Consider the following 17,402-nt stretch of genomic DNA (forward strand, 5'->3'; position numbering starts at 1 on the left):
CTCCTGGTTCTCATCAAACTAGTTTTCTCTGAGAGTTAAAGTTCCTGTCTTAACTGTCATTAAAGTCTGTTGTTGTTTACTGCCTCTGGGCCAGTTCAGGCTCGCAGCAAACTCATGGGCCACAGAGTGAAATGCGGCAAGGTCCCTAGCTGTTTTCACAATAGTGGCAGCCACCATGTCAGTCCATCTCCTTGAGGGTCTTCTTTTATCCGTGATCCTCGAACTGGGACCTCTAGGAGAGCCTGAGCCTGTCAGGATATAAGTCCGATCCCCCAGCAAAACAAAACCAAGCGCTGATTCACAAAGGTGAGCTTCTTACTAGCCAATCTAGCCAAGCACGAGGTCTGTCTCTGGGGACTGCCTGCAAGGCTACTTGTCATTTAATGCGTTCAACAACTACAGATGGGGTGCCCACCGTGTGCCACAGTGTCAGGTGTTGGCCATAGGAAGAGGAGCAAACAAGTAGGCCCCCGCCCACTGGAAACTCTCATTCTAGTGGAGAGAAAACAAATGCAGGGAAAGATCGGCAGACAGACAAGGGGAAGACAGGTGACCATCAGTTCTGGGGATGGAAAGTGGCCCGTGTTAGGGAACAGGACAGAATCATTGTGTTGAGTTAGGGGGTCAGGAAAGGGCTCTCCAATGAGATGTGAATCAGCAGGAAGGGGCAGGGGGAAAGCCAATGCAGATGAGGCGCACACAGCCCAGCCCGGGGCAGCAGAGAACCAGAGGGCAGGTGTAAGTCAGCTCGCAAATTGGACTCTGGAGCTCAGGCCATGGAGGCATGATTGGCCAGGTAAGAAGACTGAGGAGGTGCCAATCAGGTGATGAGGACACAGGAGGACACAGCGTCAGAGCCAGGGTGATGTGAGTGCTGAGGGGCTGACGGGTTGACTGCTCGAGATGAAGTCAATTTAATCTACAAGAACGTCTATTAGGTTAAGCAAGTGGAGGCCATCAACAGTACCTCTGGAGAGAGCAATTTCGTTCATTGTAATTCAGGGAAGGAAGCCAGCCTGGATAGCAGGCAATCAGGAGAGGCGTGGGAGTGAAGAGGAGGGGAGAAACAGGGCACTCATTAGAGACAGGGCTCAACCCAAGCCAGTCAGGGTTAGACCCTGGGCTTCAAGTGGGGCAGGTGCGGGCATCTATGAGTCTGACTGCTTCTGGGGGTGACACAGGATCTGCTGCTGCCACCCTTTCTAGACCACCTGGTCAAGAAGCAGCCCACCCTCTGGGAATCAGCCCCTGGCTTCCTTTAGATGGGGGTGGGGGGTGTTGAACTCATATCCTGAAAGACTCAGCCTCTTCTTGAGGCACGATACCTTGATTCCCAGCCTTTTAAAACCCCTTTCCTCAAGCAGGTTTTCTCCCTCCCCTTCTACAGGATTTGGCCCCCAGCAAAGGAGATGTTTATCAGGCATCCCTTCTGTGGTTGCTTTATAATAGTTACGACACAAACCCCAGTTTCTGTGGCGAATATATTTCTTCATAAATCCTGTTATAGACACCATCCTGAATTAACTGTGTTCTACGAGGAGATGCATAAGCAGACACAAGACACGGGGCTGAGGTGGTGGGGTGGCAAGTGGGAGGATTCCCACAACCCTCTATTAGGATATCTGTCTCTGGGCATTTCACCTTCATTGTAACAATAGCGACGCATGGGGTGGGTGCATATAGGGGGGCAAAGTTTGAAAAATGAACCAAACGCCTGTGGGAGTAAGTCATGGAGCTCAGGACCCTATTCTCGGGTGAAAGCAAGGTCAACGGGCACAACCCAGCCTCCAAAGACAGTGTCCGACCTCCTACATGGTGCGCAGTGTTTGGGGTCTTCAGGGTTGTGTGCAGCCATCGAAGGCCTAGCTAATGTGGGCCTCTTGGAAAATTGAAGGTCCATGGAAACAATGAGTGCAGTCCACGAATGGGGGCAGCATGACGGTGACCTGTTGGGCTGCTAACTCCAAGTCAGCAGCTGGAAACCACAAGCCGCTCCATGGGAGAACGACACAGCTTTCTGCTCCCGTCCGGACTTGGTCTCCAAGCTCCAAGTCAGTTCTGCCCTGTCCTAGTGGGTCTGTAAGTCAGCACCGGCTCGATGGCCACGAGTGTGGTTAGTTTACTACTAGACCACACGAGCATCCGGCTCCAGGACTTGGCAGTCAGAAGAACGAGATGGGGCCAAATGGCTCCACAAGGAGCTGCAATAAGGGGGTCCTGGGCAGAGCGGGGGTGGGGAGACTGCAGAACAGAACTCATAACCTAAGAAAGAGCAGGGTTTCTGTTCTGCGACAGACTGGTGGGGCCTCTGGGACTAGGAGCCTTAGTGCCCCTTAGGGTCTGGAACTGAACTCACCTACAGGCCCTCGTTTTCCGTTCAACAATCGTCAGGGCTGCCGGGGAGCAATGAGGCCAGCCAAGTAAACACTCTCTGAATAACCATGCGTGTGAGATTATAAGGGCAGCCGCCAGGCCTCCAGGACCAAGTGAGGAAGCCTTAGTGAAGAAGGAGGGAGGGAAAAGGACAAACAGAATGCCAGGAGTGGAATTTCCCTACCGACTTTTGGAAGCTTTTTAAAAGCCCCTTCCTGTGTGGGTTTCATCCATTTCCTCTGATTTTAAGAAAGAAGACCTATCGGCCCGGTGGCATCGTGGTCACACGTTGGGCGATAACTAAGTAAAGAAGACGTTATGGAGGAGAGGAAACTCGAGTTTGTAAACAACCTCAAGGGTGATCATCAGCTCTCTTCTGATGTTCATCTACTGGAGTGGAAAACACCACACAGCACACTGCCCTTAATGTGACACCGGTGTGTTCTACTAAGGGACGATACTCAAAAGGTGCAGAGACAGGGCCATCCAATGATGATGCTCAAGAAGAAAGCCTCCCATGCTGAAAAGTTCCTAGGCATGGACGTTTCTGTACAGCGTATGGATAGCCAAAGAACGGTGGATACTTCCTGAGCCAATTCATCTGCAGGCAGCCCCGGGTGACGAACTAGACCCGTTCCCAAGGGTGTTTCTTTGTCCTGTAGGGCAGCAGGAACAAGCGCCCGTGGTTCTTATTTCATTTTACTCCAGTGGGAGAAGAGCCCTTGTGGTGCTGTCCTTGGTTCAAACCCACCAGCCAATCCTCAAGAGAGAGACAAAGCTAATCAAGGCAATGGCAGTGGGCATTTTGGGTTTTGTAATTTTCAAAGCTGCCTGTGCTTATAAGGGAAGATGATGGTGCTGAGTAAGGGGTGGCACAAGGAGCCTTGGTGGTACTGGGGATTACGCATCGGGCTGCTGTCTACGAGATCGGTGGCTGAAACCTAGCAGCCTGTCTGGGGGAGAAAGATGTTCTGGTAAAGATTTAGAGCCTCAGAATCCCTGTGTACAGGTGTTCTCAGTCAGAATGGAATTCGTGGCAGTAGGTTTATGGGTTTTTGTTTTTTTTTGCTGTAGAGCTTCCAAGAGAGGGTTCATTTATATAAACATTAATGGGCAATTAGAAGCAGTCTGTAACTCAGGGACTGCCTGCATAACTTATCTTTTAAAACCTACTGACTCGTAGCCATGCTATGCAAGGCTTCCAAGACCATGAACCTTTAGGGACATGTGGCCTCCTTTTTCCCTGGGAGAGCCTGGTGGCTTCAACTGTCCACCTTGTGGTTAGCACCCCAACCAGGCCCCTGTGGTTTGGATCTTGAGCACCTTAATCCTCAAAGTGACATCCTTGCCTTTTGACACTTTAGGGGGCACAATGGTGAAGTGCAATTTCACCTGCAAATACTGAACGTCACTATTCACTCAAAGAGGAAAATGAAAGGACTTATGAGTATGGCTTTTAAGGTTCCTTATTGTATCTTTTTGAAAAAAGTTAACAGATGGCTGTGGACAATGCAGATGACTCCCAAGAGGTGACGATTTTAAGAACAGGTGAGTGTAACCTGTGTGCTTATGGATACTGAATAAGCCCTTCAATGACAAAGCATTCATGACCCATCCCGCAGTCTCAGCAGATGTTATTCAGATAAAAGTGCTTTGAGATCCTGTTTTTGAAAACACTGAGTTTAACTAAAAGAGTTCTCAAAGCCATTAAACAAACAACCCCACTGCCATCAAGATAATTCCAGCGCACCAAGTCTCAAAAAACTCACTGCCATCAAGTGGATCCCAACTCGCGAGCCTAGAGAACAAGGCAGAACTGCCCCTGTGGGTTCCTGAGACTGCAACCAGTCTTTCTCCTGCAGAGGGGCCGCTGGTCTCCAACCACTAACCACACAGTCAGCAGCCCGATGCACAGCCCACTACGCCACCAGGGATCCTTTCCACCCCACAGTGCCCCTGGGGAGAGTTTTCTGAGGCTGTAACTGTGGGAGCAGGCAGCCTCATCTTTCTCCGTCATAGTGGCTGGGGGGTTTGAACTGCTGAGCTTGAGGTTAGCAGTCCAAGGCTTTCCTGACAGTGCCACCAGGCCAATAGAAACTGAGCATCCTCAGGAGAGGGTTGGGGTGCAGTGTCTTCCTGCACGTTTACCCTCAGAACTCTCTCAAGCAATGGTGCTTCAGGAAATCCTGTTCAAACCCACCAGCCACTCCACGGCAGTGAGATGAGAGGGCCAACCGCAGACCCCACTATGAGGTGGAATTCAACTCCAAGGCAAGGGGTGGACACAGGAGTTGACGGGAAATCCACAACTGACTGAAAAGGGGCAGATTATGAGAAATATTCCTACTAAACACTGGCTATTCTTAAATAGTGAGTCAGCTGAAAAAGAGGAGTCTATAGAAGAAAATCTTTGTAAAACAACTGAAAATTCTCAATTTGGCTAGAATGTAATAGGTTGTCTTTCTGTCCACTTCAGCTAGCATAATGGAGGAAAGGACAGGTGAAGCAGGAGTCTGAAAATAAACACGAAAAACCAAAGGGACATGGGGAAGGAGAAAAAAAATTAAAAGCCTTGATGTTTCAGCTATACAGCGACCTGTGGATCGACACAGATTCTCTCTCTGCAGTAGCAGGCAATGTATCCCAGCTTCTTTAACCACAGGGCTCAAAAGGATTAGAGATCACATAGGTTAAGAATCTGCAGAAGCGGGCCAGGAGCCCCAACAGCAGAATGGGTTTTGAGTTGGGCTGCTACCTGCAAGGTGGGCAGTTGGAGACCACCAGCAGTCAAGCAGGAGAAGGATAAAGCTCTCTACTCCCGTCAAGAGTTACAGTCTGAGAAACCCACTGGGGCGGCCCTCCCCTGGCCTAAGGCTCGGCTCGCAAAGGGCCAGTGAGTTTGTGAGTTTGACAGAAGGGGGCAGAACTGTGGCACAGCCTTTGCAACAATGTTCTCAGCAACACCCCTGCAATGTGACAGGATACGAGAGGGTCTCAACAGCAACAACAACGGGAAAACGGAATAACTGACAGCCAATGGAGTCTTCCCAGGAACTTTTGTCAGCTGTGGTTTCCCACAGGAACAGTGCCCCAGCAAGCACAACCCAAAGCCTGGGAAGCATCTTCTCCGTGGAAGAAGCAGGCATCCCATCGCCCAGCACCGAGGAGCCATCATCCTGATTGTTCAACTGAGATGCACGATCACTCGCCAACCCACACTGCTCAGCCGGTTAGGGTGTTAGTAATTGTCTCTACTCACAGCGCAAGCCAGGAAACAGTTAGGTATCATCAAATTATAACGATTACGCATTTTCAAAAGTGGTGACACATATCAGTGAGGGCCACCAACATGTCGTGAGTGAGAAGCCATGTCTCATGGTGACAAGAGTGTCGCAAACCACTCCTGACCAGGGCACAGGCCGAGCGGTGGGCCTAGTACTGGGGGCTTGAAAGTTCCCGGCCAGGACCAGAGTCCCTAACTTCAGCAAGCCCCATCAGCAAAACGTTGTTATCATCACACCCAAGGGGGACTTTGCCTGAGAGCCAGTTGTCAGGGCTCTAACACCACACCAGACCCATTGGTGTCCAGTCGGTTCCGACTCAAAGCAACCATATGGCATTGAGTGAGGCTGCTGCCAAGGACTTCCAAGACCCTGGTGGTGTAGTGGTTGTGCATTTGGGCTGCAATCCGCAAGGTCCCATGTTTGAAACCGCCTGTGATTTCCTCAGGAGAAAGACAGGGCTTTCTACTCACAAGGGCACTCTACCTTGTCTTATATGGTTGCTATGTGTTGGCAACAACTTGATGGCAGTGAACTTTGGTGTTGACATCTTTACCAGAGCAGAATGCCTCATCTTTCTCCTTTGGAGCAGCTGGTGGGTTTGAACAGTCAACCTTGAGGTTAACACCCCAACACTTTAACATCTGTGGCAGCAGAATTTGCAACATTTTCCCTGGCTCACGTAGAATTACAGCACACACAAAGAGGGAGAATACCAAAGAACTCACCACCGTCAAGTTGATGCCGACTCATAGCAACTCATAGGACAGGGTCAAACTACCCCTGCGAGTTTCCAAGACTAGCTCTTTATGGGAGTAGAAAGCCCTGGCATTCTCCCGAGGAGCTGCTGGTGGTTTCAAATGGCTGCCCTTATGGTTGGCAGCCCATCGAATGACCACACCACCACCAGGGGAAAACAAAGGTCCTAAGATGAGCAGCGGAGACAAAGGGTCTAAGTCGTCAACTGTCAGCACTACAGTATCCTGGAAGATCGGAATCAAGTGAGCTGGTGACGACCAGACAGTGGTACCGAGGCCTGATGAGGACAGCGACAGGAGTGGGCGGGACTGCCTGACTCTCCAGGTCCCACCACGTTCCACCAAGGACAGGGGCAGCCTCACCACGATCCTACCAGCCTGTCAGTGGAGAGTCCTCACCTTCTCCTTCTCTGGCCGATCTTTGCCTTTCCTGGACTTCAGCTTTCATGGGCTCTTTCTTGTTAGGTGCCACTGAGCCTGTTCTGACCCACGGCAACCCTACATACCATACCACGAAACACTGCCCAGTCCCACTTCATCGTCACAACTGCTGTTACGTTTCAGCCCATGGTTGCAGCCACCGTGTCAGTCCACCTCCTAGAGGGTCTTCCTCTTTTCCACTGGCCATCCACTCTACCAAGCATGATGTCTGTGTTAGTCTGGGTGGACTAGAGAAACAAATTCACAGACACTCATATGTGTATAAGAAAGAGCTTTATATCAAAGAGTAATTGTATATTAAGAAAACATCCCAGCCCAAGCCAGATCAAGTCCATAAGTGTGATATGAGCCCATATGTCTGATACCAGTCTATAAATTCCCCTTCAGACTCACACAACGCATGCAATGACGCCGAATGCAGGAAGATCACAGGCCAGTGGGTGGAAAGCCTTGTGGATCCAGTGGCAGCGGAAGCATTTCAGCGCTGGTGTGGGGCTCCACATGGCTCCTCCAGCTCCAGGGCTCTGGCTCCATCAGCGTAGCTCCATGTGGCTTGTCAACAGGAATGTTTCGCAGGAAGAGTGTGTACTGCCTCCATGGAGAAAGAAAGGGGTTCCCAGAACTCTAAGGAGAAGGCCACGCCCACACAGAGGCTTCATTGGCTATGGCCTGATTGACAGGCTAGACTCCACCCCTTTGCTCAAGTTGACAGGAGATTATGTAACTGCCACAATGTTTCTCCAGTGACTGGTCTCTCCTGACAACAGGTTCAAAGTAAGTGAGAACAAGTCTCTCCGTCTTTGCCTCTAAGTTGTATTCTGGCTGTCGTTCTGAGACAGACTGGTGTGTACTTTGGCAGTCCATGGTACTTTCAAGATTCTCCGCCAGCACCGGGAGTGAAATGCACCCATTCTTCTTCGGCCTTCCGTAAGCAATGTCCGACTTTCACGTGCCATTAGTTGTCCGTCACGTCTTAGAAGCACTGTAGCCCTTGGAGTGGCAACCTGGCAACTGCGGTGACTTTTCTTTGGAAAACAGAGGTGACAGGGCAAAGCCTCTCGGGGGCCATCGCACTCTGCAGAGACGGGGACCCTTTCTGATGGCTGCCTCTTCGCACCCATGACCAAGGGGGCACTTTTGTGACACGGCTGCCTGCAGTCCCGGAGGTGATCTGGGCCCAGAGACGGGACAGAAGCTAATAGGGCTTTGTGCCCGGAGAACTCCTGGCTTCGCCACCATGCAGCCAAAGGAGTCCAGGACCACAGGACCCACTGTGGACCTAGAGGGAACCACTTCCACACATCCACAGGCCAATGTCAGAGGTGCTATTTCTCCTCTACAAGTTTGCTGTGGTTGTTCATTGGATGAATGGAATTCATTCAACTCATCCGAGAGGGTGTCACATAGTTCTTGGAAAACTCCCATCTCTTTCCAGCTCCTTTTCCCATGAATTTTTTAAAAGAATCCTCCCTACCAAGTTTACCTGGTATGAGATGACCTGGAGCTCAGTGGTGGAACGATGTGGAAATACACAAGCAATACACAGAAATCTGAATCAGACAGCAAAGTGTGCACACAAAACTATTCCAACCTACGCCACACTCAATGCCATCGAATTGAATCCGACTCACAGTGATTCCCCCCAAAGAACAAAGTAGACCAGCCCCTGTGGGCTTCCGAGGATGTGAACTATACCACGAGGGGTCTTTTGAATGACTATAGTACGCTCTATTAGATGAATAGCTCGAGCTTATTGAGTGCTTATTCCTCCAGATGTTCTGCAAAGTACCCTTGATAAGCTAAGGAAGCCTGGTTGACAGATGTGCACAGGGAAGCAGGTTAGCAAAACGGCAGAAAGCCTCCTACTGCCAAGAGGAAGCAGAGCCTGATCTCTCTGCTCTGCCCAGGCCACGGCTCCACGCTGCGTAATAGCAAGGGACACTGGAAGGTCAACTCTCTCAACAGCCACTCCAGCAGTCCAAGGCCCCGGCTATGCGCCAGCACAGGGCCAAGGGAAGCGATGCGCTCACCTCCCCAAGGCCCCTGCACCCAGCCATGATGAAGCGCTGTGGGCGGAGCCATTGGGATGGAAGCAAATACCGGCGGTGAATTATGGGGACAGCCCCTGCTCTGTCTCGGGCCTCCAATTCTGATGCACGGAGACTGTTGACAGCTGGTGCTTAACCTGTTGTACCACCAGCACTCCTTTCCTTGCACATCTCCCCCTCTACCTTCTCCCTCGTTCCTGGTTTGGACGCCTGGCATGTAGACGTGATGGTTGGGAGGAAACCAAAACTTGTCTGGGCATCTGAGAGCAGTATGGCCCTGTACCCTGGAGGAGCCCTGGTGGCTGAGAGCACCTGCGTTGGGCTGCTAATGACGAGGTTAGCAGGTTAGCAGCAGCAGCTGTTGTTTGGGGGGAAACGGAGGCTCTCTACTCCCTAAAGAGTTATAGGCTCGCAGACTTCCATAAAGATCTTCCAGCTTCGGACCCCCAGTGGAGCAGCAACCCGCTGTCCTAGTGGGGTCACCTGCTGTGAGCCAGAATCCCCTGGACGCCGGTGAGCTTGTTTTGGCTTGGCGAAGCCCCTGGGTTAATCTTGCGAGTCAATGAAATCATGCCAGGAGCCAGGGTCAGGGTCATGCCCTCCCCCCACCCCCACCCCCATGGAGGGAAGTGAGCCACAGATGATGATGAGGTCGGTGGTGGGAGGATCAGAATTGACCTCAGGACACATGGCGAGCCTAAGCATAATGGTCCCAGAAGGCAGGTGAGAAAGCGCTCAGGGCATCTGCTTACACAGCCCCTTCCTGAACCGTGGTCCCAACGCTTGAAAAACCAAGGGGGGGAGGTCTCCATGTCTGTGACCATCGCAGGGGAGGAGACGAGGGTGTAGATGGGGGTCAGGCTTCAGACAGGAAAACCAGGCTGACTTTGATGTAGTCTTCCTGAATTCGCCTCTATTAAAACTCCCCTCCTGGTAGCCACAGTCATATTTATTTCTACTGACATGCATGTAATGTCTTTGCTTTCTAAAAGAGCAAAGTCTCTTAAAGAAACTCATGGCCAGCCAGTTGATACTGAGTCACAGTGACCCCACTGGACAGGGGAGAACGGCCCCTGCGAGTTTCCCAGATTTTAACTCTCTACAGGAGTCAGAGCTCCATCGTCGTTCTCTCGATGAGTCACTGGTGGTTCTGTCCTGCGGGTCTTTCTGATCGTGGCCTCACACGTGGCCACCTGGAAACCAGCTGCACAGACTATGAGCTCTACCTCCAGCTGGGGCCAGTGCTACAGGGACATCACAGTGTGAGCCACTGAACGTGTCCCCGCCGGGCCCAGTGAGAGGGGACAGGAGCACACATTCAAATAAGCTGAGATGCAGCCCTCAGCACCCACCGAACCAGGTGACCCTGGTACAGGGCTGCTATGACGATGCAGGCTTGGTGCAGGGAGGGGAGGGGCCAGTCCTCGCATGTCGCCCAGTGAGAGAAGGGCAGAGACCCCTGTAAGTGGACTTACATGGCTCCGTTGGTGTAGACGGTATCGCTTCCTTCCACATACTGCACCTGAGCTGGGTAGACATGCTGTACCTGCTGCACAGTCTGAACCTGCTGTACCTGCAAAACAAACATGGTGACGCTGGAGAGCGGTCCAAAGGGAGGAAAAGGCGCTGGGGGTGGCTTGGGGGTGTTAAGCTCCTCACGGTCCCCAGTGTATCCAGGCCCAGGATCTTGGCTTCTAGGGAGGCCTTCCCTTCACGGTTCTTTTAGGAGGCGTGCACCGGGACATGTGGCGCACCCACATTAAACCACCCAGGCACAACACCTTCCTGTGGGCACGCAGGTGTCTGCCCCACTCCCCATGTGTGGTCGAGAAGTCGAAGGCCCCTGGTGTCTTTGGATGACGTGCCAAATCCAACGCAGCTGGTTGCTTAGAGGTTTCTGCTTACCACAACAATCAGTTTTAAATGCCCGTTTAAAGTTAAAAAAACAACAAAGACCCCCTATTGCAGAAGACTGCGGAAAGGATGCCAGCGTGCAAATCTAGTACATGCACCAAGTCCCATGTACTCATCGTGTGTCGGGAGGAAGGCCTGGAGATCTACTTGTAGAACGTTGGCCACTGAGGACCTCTGGCGTCCAGCGGTCCCGGAGCTGGGGTGGATGCAAGGGTAACGAGCAACAACGACAGGGTCATCTTCAGAGTCCCGCTCCCCTGCTTGCCATCGTACCGTGCCCACACGCTCTCTCCTTTCTCCTTCCGTTGTCTCTCCGTCATAGGAGACAGGTGCCTATATGATCATCAGCATGTGTGCACCTGCGAAGGGACTGCGCGACATTTTCCCACGCACTTTTGGAAGCTTCTCAAGTGTGTATATTTACACTCGGATATGCGCACGTGCACACACACAGATGGGTCTGAGACAGCAAGTTGCTTATCATACACGCTATTCTTGAGCTCTAGGAGCTCTGATAATGTAGGGGGTTATTTGCTGGGCTCCTAACTGCCAGGTCACCAGTTCAAAACCACCAGCCCCTCCGAAGGAGAAAGACTGGGCTTTCTATTCGCGTAAACTCTCCGACGCCCACGGGGCAGTTCTGCTGTCCTTCTGGGCTGATATCAGTTGGAATGGACTTGGTGGCAGTGAGTTTTTGGCTTGGTCCCCAAGCTGGGTTTTTCCCCACTTAAATATATATACCAGAGAGGACCTCGTCACGGTACATGACGAAAATGCTTTTCAAAGGAACACATTTCTTTTTACGTAGAAGGATTCAAGCCTTCCCATGCTACGAGGCTCTGAAGTATTGAAGACTAACAATGTTTTCATTGAAAACATTTTTAAAGCTTTCTTAGCAAAATTAAAGGCAACGCCAAAGCTAAGCAAGCTTACACGATTTTATCAGAACATTTTTTTGGGTCACATGTACACGTGTGAATACCCACATTCTAATTAATGAGCTTTTAAAAAAGGGATAGCAAAGAAGGCAAAGCAGGTTGACATAAAACCATGTAAACACTCATTACACTGGGAAGGAGAACCCTTCCTAAAAAAAGACTCGTTCCAGTGGGAGGTGCCCTGAGAGCCGGTGGATCTGGACACGGATAAGATAAAGGTTTGTAAGGCAACTGACCCCTGAACGACCAAAGGCAGGAGACACAGGCGCGAGTCACTTCTTGGCAGCACGCACAGTCGAGGAGGCTGTTGCTATTGTGTGCTGTGGGTCCTGACTCGCAGTTGTCTCCTGGGACAGAGTAGGAGCATCTGCTGAGTTCGAACTGCCTACTTTTCAGCTTGCAGCCAGGCTCTGAACCACTGAGAACCACTAGGGTTTCCTCCGATGCACAGCTGGTGTGCTGAGTCGGAAGGAGCACTGGATGCACAATGGTTAAGCACTCGGCTCCTAACCAAAGGGCCAGCAGTTTGAACCCACCAACTGCCCTGTGGAAGAAAGCTGTGTGTGGTCTGCTGTAGGGAAGAGGGCAGCCAGGGAACTCCGAGCTGTGGGGCTCACCATGAGTCGGAATCCACAGGACAGCAGCAACAGATTTCACTGTTGTTTGGTTTTGAGCCTGAATATACAAACAGCCTCTATGAACCAACAAGAAGAAGATAAAAACTTCCAAGGAAAAGCGGTGAATATGTATTAATAGGTAAATCGGGAAACTAAAATGAAAAATGAGCGATAAAAGCAGATTCTGAAAACACAACATCGAAAGTAACCGGAGGAAGCTAGAAGTTTCACTGTTTCACGCTATAGGTCTGCAGGTACTACAAAAGGGCTCGAGAAACAACTGGGAGAAGTTTAACAGAATAGGCAGCCTTACAGCTCCCTCGGCTTCTTTGGCAAGCCCACTTACAGACAGGCACATTATTGAATCCTCTCCTAAGTTCCTCCCAGAGAACACCCTCCACTGGGACAGAGCTGCTGCGCCACATCCCAGGGAGGACCACAGCGAGAGCGAGGAAGAAGTCAGCACACGGACACCCTGCCCAGGTTCAAGGACCGAAGCCCGAGCCAAGCCGCCTCCAGTGGCAAGGGCTCTAAGTCGTTTCATCAGATGAAAGAGCACGTTGTGGAGCCAAGCACACGGTGATATTTCACACGATGAAATAAGCACTTCATCTGCATGTATGTGCACATGTATGTGCACACACGTTGGCAAGAGAACAGAAGGCCACACAACACATGTTTAAATAATGGTTCCTGTGCTGAGCGATATGGAGATGAAGTGGGAAAGGTGGGGGGACGCAGCATAGTTCAAATGAAAATGAACCCAGATATCATGTCCATAAACAAAAATTAGTGCCCAGATCAAAAATGTCACATAGGTACTGGAGACATCACTTTGGAAACTAAGAAACAAACTAAGGTACTGACCCAAGTCTTGGTATTTACCATTGTGTGTGTGTGTGTGTGTGTGAGAGAGAGTGTGTGAGAGAGAGCGAGCTGGACAAGGGCAAGGATGACCAGTGTGTGTGTGTGCGTGTGTGCGCGTGAGAGAGAGAGCTGGACAAGGGCAAGGATGACCAGAATGGACACATGTGAATCGTGGTGCTGGAAGAGAGCACTGAATGCACTAGAGATTGCTAGAGAGGCACCAACCTGTCCTGGAGGAAGTACAACCAGAATGCTCCCTACAAACTACCGTGGACTGACTTCGTCTGGCTGACTTGGACATGTAATCAGGAGGACAGTACCTCAAAACCTCACTGCCACTGAGTGGGTCTCAACCCCAGAGGACAGAGTGGGTTTCTGAGACAGCACATCTTGACAGGAGTAGAAAGCTTCATTTTTCTCCCAGGGAGCAGCAGGTGGTTTCGAACTGCTGACCTTGTGGTTAGCAGGCCAACATGCAACCCACTCTTGCCACCAGGGCTCCTGCAATCAGGAGAGGGGGCCGGTGCCCTTTGGTAAAGTAGAGGTTCAGAGCAAAGGAAGAAGACCTGGAAGGAAACGGATAATCACACAGAGGGACTATCACATCCCCATAGGGGCTGCAGCAGTGAGTGCAAGCAGCCCTGCCATTGTGAAGACGGCAGAGGAGCTGGAAGTCAGAGTGGGCCTGAAGGTACCTAACAACAGGTAGCCCTGAGAGCCTGCCCCACCACAAAAACAAAGACGCCCACAGCAAAAGCATCCTGGGTCCACTTTCTCAGAGCTCTGATTGCAGGTCTACAGTAACCAAGTGAATGGGGGAGGTGGGGGTGGGGGAGGGGGAGCACAAGGTAAAACTGTAGGAAAGCTTTGTGGTGTTTGTCCTTGCCCTTGGCCTATCCCCTCCCCAGCTGGGCAGGGGTCTAAAAGGCAGCAGCCTACATTTACAGTGCCACTTAAAACCTGGTTCTGGGGCAGGCAGAGCAGCCCTACCTCGCAAAGCACAGTGGGCCAGGGTTTGAATGGGTCCTTGGGCCAGCTTTGTTTTGCAGAGCTCGGCAGGTACTCAGGGTGGAAGGGTGCTTCTGGATTAGAACAGTCAGGCAGCTGCAAATAGCCATCGGCATCCTCGCCAGGAGGCCGGGCATTTATAAGAATCTCTGAGCTCCCAGCACAGCAGTGGGAAGTAGGAGCTAGGGCGCCCAGTGCTACTCAGCCTCGTGTAGACAGACCCTGCTCGGGCACACTCGGCATGGCAGAAACAAAAGGCAACTGAGCTAGAAAGGGAGAATTAAACTATCATTATTTACAGATGATATGATCTTACAGTAAGAAAATCCCAAAGGATCCATACACACAAAAAGAAAATTAGATAAAAAACAAAAAAGCCGTACACATAAATATATTTATATATAATAATAGGGATATAGGCCTATGTACATATATTTATATGTTAAGTATAAAGGAAGCAGACAGACATTTGGGTCTCTACTCAAGACTGCAAGACAGAATGGGTGCATAAGCAAATGTGCTGTGAAGAAAGCTGATGGTGCCTGGCTATTAAAAGATATAGTAGCTAGGATCTTAAAGGCATGAAGATAAACAAATGACCACCTAGCAGGGAAGCAACAAAGCCCACATGGCTCATGATGCGGCTTCCACATTCCTCTCTCCAAAATGCACCAGAGACAAGAGACAGAAACGTCTAAGGGTGCAGAAACTACCAACGCACTCACATGACTCTCTGCACAACAAGAGCAGGATGGACGAACGCTGTAGCGTACAAGCATATATTCCACGATAAGCCGAGGGGCTACAGAACAAATGTCAACAAAATTAAAGAAAAAGATAAGAAGTAAGGAGATGGAGAAACGCACACCATCACCACGTATCCCACAGACTGAAAGGGACGACGTGATACCCGTAAATTAACTTACTTGTGTCAAGAGACACAAACGATTACAATTAGCAGCCAAAATGTAGAAATGCATACACATACCCACACATATTCATATATAATAATATGTATACACATACACACATAATTGAAACTACAATCACAACCCTTCCCACATATGAAAACTTAGGCCTGGATGGCTTCATTGAAGAGTTTTTTATCAAACATTACAAGGAAAAAAAAGTCAATGTAAGAAAAACATTTTATAAGATACAGGATACGCAACCACCCAATTGTTTTTTATAAAGCTAGCATTACTCTGATTTAAAAAACAAGAACGAAAAGCAAACAAACAAAACGCAGTAGACTGCAGGCTTAACTCCCTCTTGAACATAAAAAAGTCCTGAACAAAATGGAAGTAAGTCAAATCCCACAATGTATTTGAAGGACAATATATCAGAGTCGAGTACAATCAGGCAGAATTTGGCTCAGGGAAAGCTCAGTGTAATATTAGAAAACCCATCAATAGAATCCACAATAGTTATGGAAGAAAGGGAGAGTTTTTTTTGCCCAACTTCCATTTATGAAATATTTTCAGTTAACTAAGGGCAGAAGGGGATTTTCTCAACCTAGGTCAGAACAATGTCAAGTCTAACGGGAAGCGTGAGGTTAGCATTTTAAAAGTATTTTCTATTTTCTTCATGGTATAGCCCTCTCCTTAAATTCCAAAGTTCTTCACAACGTATATAAGATGAAAATGAGCTATCTCCTTGCTCTTTCCTAAGTAATTACGTGTGTTTCAAATTTGCTCAAATAACATTTGATACTATTTTTCAGTTGGACTTTAATTTCTGGTCAAAGGGTGACCAGAAATATATACTTTATTTTATTTGTCATTGCTTTGGGGTAGGAAGAAGGGTTTGGATTAGCATTAACAAGATGACACCTTGTTGGCATTCCACTACCATGCCCAGGAGTCCAATGTCCAGCACACATTTCTAAATCTCAGTTCTGCTGTGGGTTAGGTTCTGGGCTATGAACGGAAAGGTTGGCAGTTCAAATCCACCCACTACTCCACGGGAGAAAGCAGAAACTGTCTGCTTCCAGAGAGATCTGGTCTCAAAATCCTATATCATGTTGCCATAAATTGAAATCAAGTCAATAGCAGGAGGTTTGAGTTTTGGGTGTGTGTGTGTGTGTGTGTGTGTGTGTTTGTTTCAGTCTGTGTGTATATCAGAGAGAAAGAGAGAAATACAGAGAGAAATCTATAAACTGATCCACTTACTTTACTATCCACCCTATCTGAGCCCTTAGGGGATAAGGAGTTGATTAAATAAACTATAGAGAAAATTCATTTTCTCCCCTAATTTCAATGTCTTTCTCACTCCCAAAGAGGATGAACACCCCCGCCCCCACACCCACTTTTGAATTTTAATGAAGAGTGACGTGGCCAAAATCCGAGCTGAAAAGAGAAGGGCCAAGATTGAACTGCGGGGAACAATCAACAATTCTCTTAATTAACCATTCAATGAATCAAAGTGACCTGAATATATCAAGTTAGACATGACCTTAGGCTAATTTTTGAGAGGTTACCTGGTAACTCATAATGCTGTCAGCAACGAAGAAGAATCAAAATAACCTGGTACCAGCAAATCATCCATTCTCTGTCAACGGACGGCGGGTGCCCTTTTCCCAACACACCTGAATATCTGCAGCATTGTATTTACATTAGGTGACACTGATGAATCAAACAAGCAACCCTTCCCGTACTGGAGACATACTGAGATAAGTGGCAGACGCCGCCAATGTAGTATTTATCACAAAGACGTTTGCTTACGTTGTGGAGATTGTCATAATTTCTATTATTTATAAAATAAACCAATACCCAAGCAAAGTACACCACAAAGGGAAATGTGCTAGTTCAACAGAACGATTTGATGCATTTGGGGGAGGGATTTATACAATATGTTGCTTTGGATGTGCTTCAAGAAAAATACAAGGAATTGCGTGTCAAGAGCGAAATCCTTTTCTAATAGTAAACCGAAATCGTTTATAACCGTCAGCCCCGAACAATACTAACTGCTTTGCCAAAAGACAGATCTTCATTGTGTTATGATCGTCACCGTCTTTCTCACAAGAGAGGAGAAGCCCGACACTGGAAGGTGGCAGCGCACCTTTCAAACTGAGTTTGGGGGACAGTCGAAAGGGTCTTCAGATGGCTTCACAGGACCCCCTGAGATGGGAGAGACGGTGAGCCCAGTGAGAGGCTTG

General features: G+C 49.3%; 1 protein-coding gene across 2 annotated transcripts in view; it reads right to left on the reverse strand.

The window, feature by feature from the left end:
- RFX3 (regulatory factor X3) overlaps positions 1-17,402 on the reverse strand; it is a 176,905-nt gene that overhangs the window by 102,627 nt on the left and 56,876 nt on the right. For both annotated transcript variants that reach the window (XR_006680000.1, XM_004714454.2), the window contains exon 3: positions 10,377-10,474. Coding sequence is in view for 1 of the 2 variants with exons in the window: in XM_004714454.2 (XP_004714511.2) it covers positions 10,377-10,474 (98 nt within the window). In the remaining variant the exon portion in view is untranslated. The remainder of the gene's footprint in view (positions 1-10,376; positions 10,475-17,402) is intronic.

The sequence above is a fragment of the Echinops telfairi genome, unplaced genomic scaffold (assembly GCF_000313985.2).
Source record: "Echinops telfairi isolate 266 unplaced genomic scaffold, ASM31398v2 ScPeMD7_25;HRSCAF=90, whole genome shotgun sequence".
NCBI classification, from domain to species: Eukaryota; Metazoa; Chordata; class Mammalia; order Afrosoricida; family Tenrecidae; genus Echinops; species Echinops telfairi.